Consider the following 2,173-nt stretch of genomic DNA (forward strand, 5'->3'; position numbering starts at 1 on the left):
ACACACACACACGTGCCTGGGACAAAGCCCATACATAATACGAAGTAGACCAACTTAGCCCTAGTTTGCTTGTTTGCTTCGTGGAATGATTTATGCACAGTCACCGAGCTCTTAGGAACGTTCTGAATGCGACTCCACCTCACGATGAAGTTGAAATTTACGAACGGATGTTAAACGAAGCAGTTTTCTTTTTATGCTTGTACTGAAATTAAAAGCAGAAAACCGAAGAGGGGAGGGGGATCGGGCTGGTGTAGAGAGAAAGGGAGAGAGAGAGAGAGAGAGAGAGAGAGAGAGAGAGAGAGAGAGAGAGAGAGAGATATTACATAAAGAAGCAGTGTCGAAATGATTGTGGAATAAGATCTTAGAACGGGGAGGCCTCAACTTATAAAAAAACCAGGGGGAATAACTAGACTATTACATCCTTTCTTCAAAGATGTACCAAAGTTATGTACCCTGTTTTTTCAAACCTTCACAGACACCAGGCGCATTTTACTTATAGTAAGTTAATTTTTTTTATTAAACCCAGAAAAAATCCAACCCTCGTTTTCAAAATGGTCATATTTTATATTGCATTCACTGTATTCAGCCAATCAACTAAGCAGAAATTACTTTTTAAAATATCAACTAAGAAACAAAGCAATAGTAATAACAAAACAACATAACGAAAATAACTTAAAAATAAAACCATGTTTTGTCAAATCGACAAATAATAAATGACATTGAAATAAAGAAAAAAAAAAGTTTTTTTTTTTCAAGAAAATGAACTGAATATAAAACGTAATATTCAACCCCCTTCTTACCAGATCTATATTCGTATTACTTCCGTCAGGACACGGGTCTAGCGTACAGATCTCCGTGTCTTTTGGCCGGCTCTCAGATGAACAGTGGTCATCGTCCATGACCTGTGGCACACTGCCGGCCCGGGCAGCATCTCTCTGACAGTACACACGTCTCTGTTGTCGGCCGTAGCCGCACGTCACGCTACACTGTTGGGAGAGAAGAGTGACGGGTGGAAGGGGGAAGGGAAGAGGGGGGAAAGGGGTGGGGAAAGAAGGGTGGGGTGGAAGGGGGGAGGGGGGTCACCTGTTTTCAGAGGTAACGTTTTTTCAGAAAAATCCACACAGAATTTAGGTCTAGATTCTAGATCCAGTATTGTTAACAGGCTATCGAGTGGGGCGATCAGTCCGATCCAGCCGTAGTGGGCACGCCTTTTTAACATTTCCGGCGAGACATCAACTCACTCACTGCCTGCGCGATGAGATTTGAGTAATAATTATTGGAACACGTTCTCGATGGTTACGTAACTGAAGAAACGCGAGCTGTGTTACAAAAACGTATGTTAAAAACGCGAGAACAGAAGCAGCGCTACTAACTTTGCAAAAAAATAAAAAAAATAAAAAATGAAATGAATACAGTTCATCAGTAATTTCTTAATTGTATCATGGTGTTATGATTATTACAACAAGTATATATTATTCTGTGATGTTTTTTGGTTAATAAGAGTGAATCTTAGACAACAATGCAAACAATTTTAATATTCATAGATAAAAGTGTACCTTTATATGAATTGTAAAATTTAAGCATTAGTGACTAAAATGTGCTACAAAAAAAGAGGAAAAAATCAAAGCAACATTCTAAATAGATAATTAATGTATTAATAAAGTGCTTTCAAGTTGTTGTTTTGATCTTGCACAAAAATGCACTAGAAAATATTATAATTATTACTACAAAGACAGAGAGTTAGATTTATTAATGTATTTATCAAGTGTGACTGTGAGTGTGGACGTGGTTATTGGTGTTTTTTTAATGCACATGAAATATTGTTTGTTATGCTAATTGAAATTTGGGAAATGTCAACAAAAATAATAATTTAAAAATCAAATAAATTACTCACCAACACGAGCTGGACGTTTATCCTCACATCCAAACATGTTATCTCCTTTGGCTGGCGTAACTCTATCCGGGCAACAGCCAAATCTGGATCTACGACAATCCTGGACTATGTTTGATGGTGTCTTTTTTATTGATTCGATGGGGAAGAAAAACACGCGAAAATAGTGGTAAGCTAAGACGGAAGAACTGCATGCCAACATTAAATGAAACATCTGTGTGCATATGGTGAATGTGTGTGAGTGTGTGTGTGTATGTGTGTGTGTGTGTGTGTGTGTGTGTG

The 2,173-nt window shown here is 37.9% G+C and overlaps 1 protein-coding gene across 1 annotated transcript in view; it reads right to left on the bottom strand.

Annotated features, from left to right (window-relative positions):
* Nucleotides 1-2,173, bottom strand: part of LOC101850775 (papilin) — a gene marked incomplete in the record, with an annotated part of 262,220 nt that overhangs the window by 149,754 nt on the left and 110,293 nt on the right. The window contains 1 exon segment of the mRNA XM_013091086.2: nt 801-986. Within this exon segment, the coding sequence (XP_012946540.1) occupies nt 801-986 (186 nt within the window).

The sequence above is a fragment of the Aplysia californica genome, unplaced genomic scaffold (genome assembly GCF_000002075.1).
Source record: "Aplysia californica isolate F4 #8 unplaced genomic scaffold, AplCal3.0 scaffold00029, whole genome shotgun sequence".
In the NCBI taxonomy this organism is placed as follows: Eukaryota; Metazoa; Mollusca; class Gastropoda; order Aplysiida; family Aplysiidae; genus Aplysia; species Aplysia californica.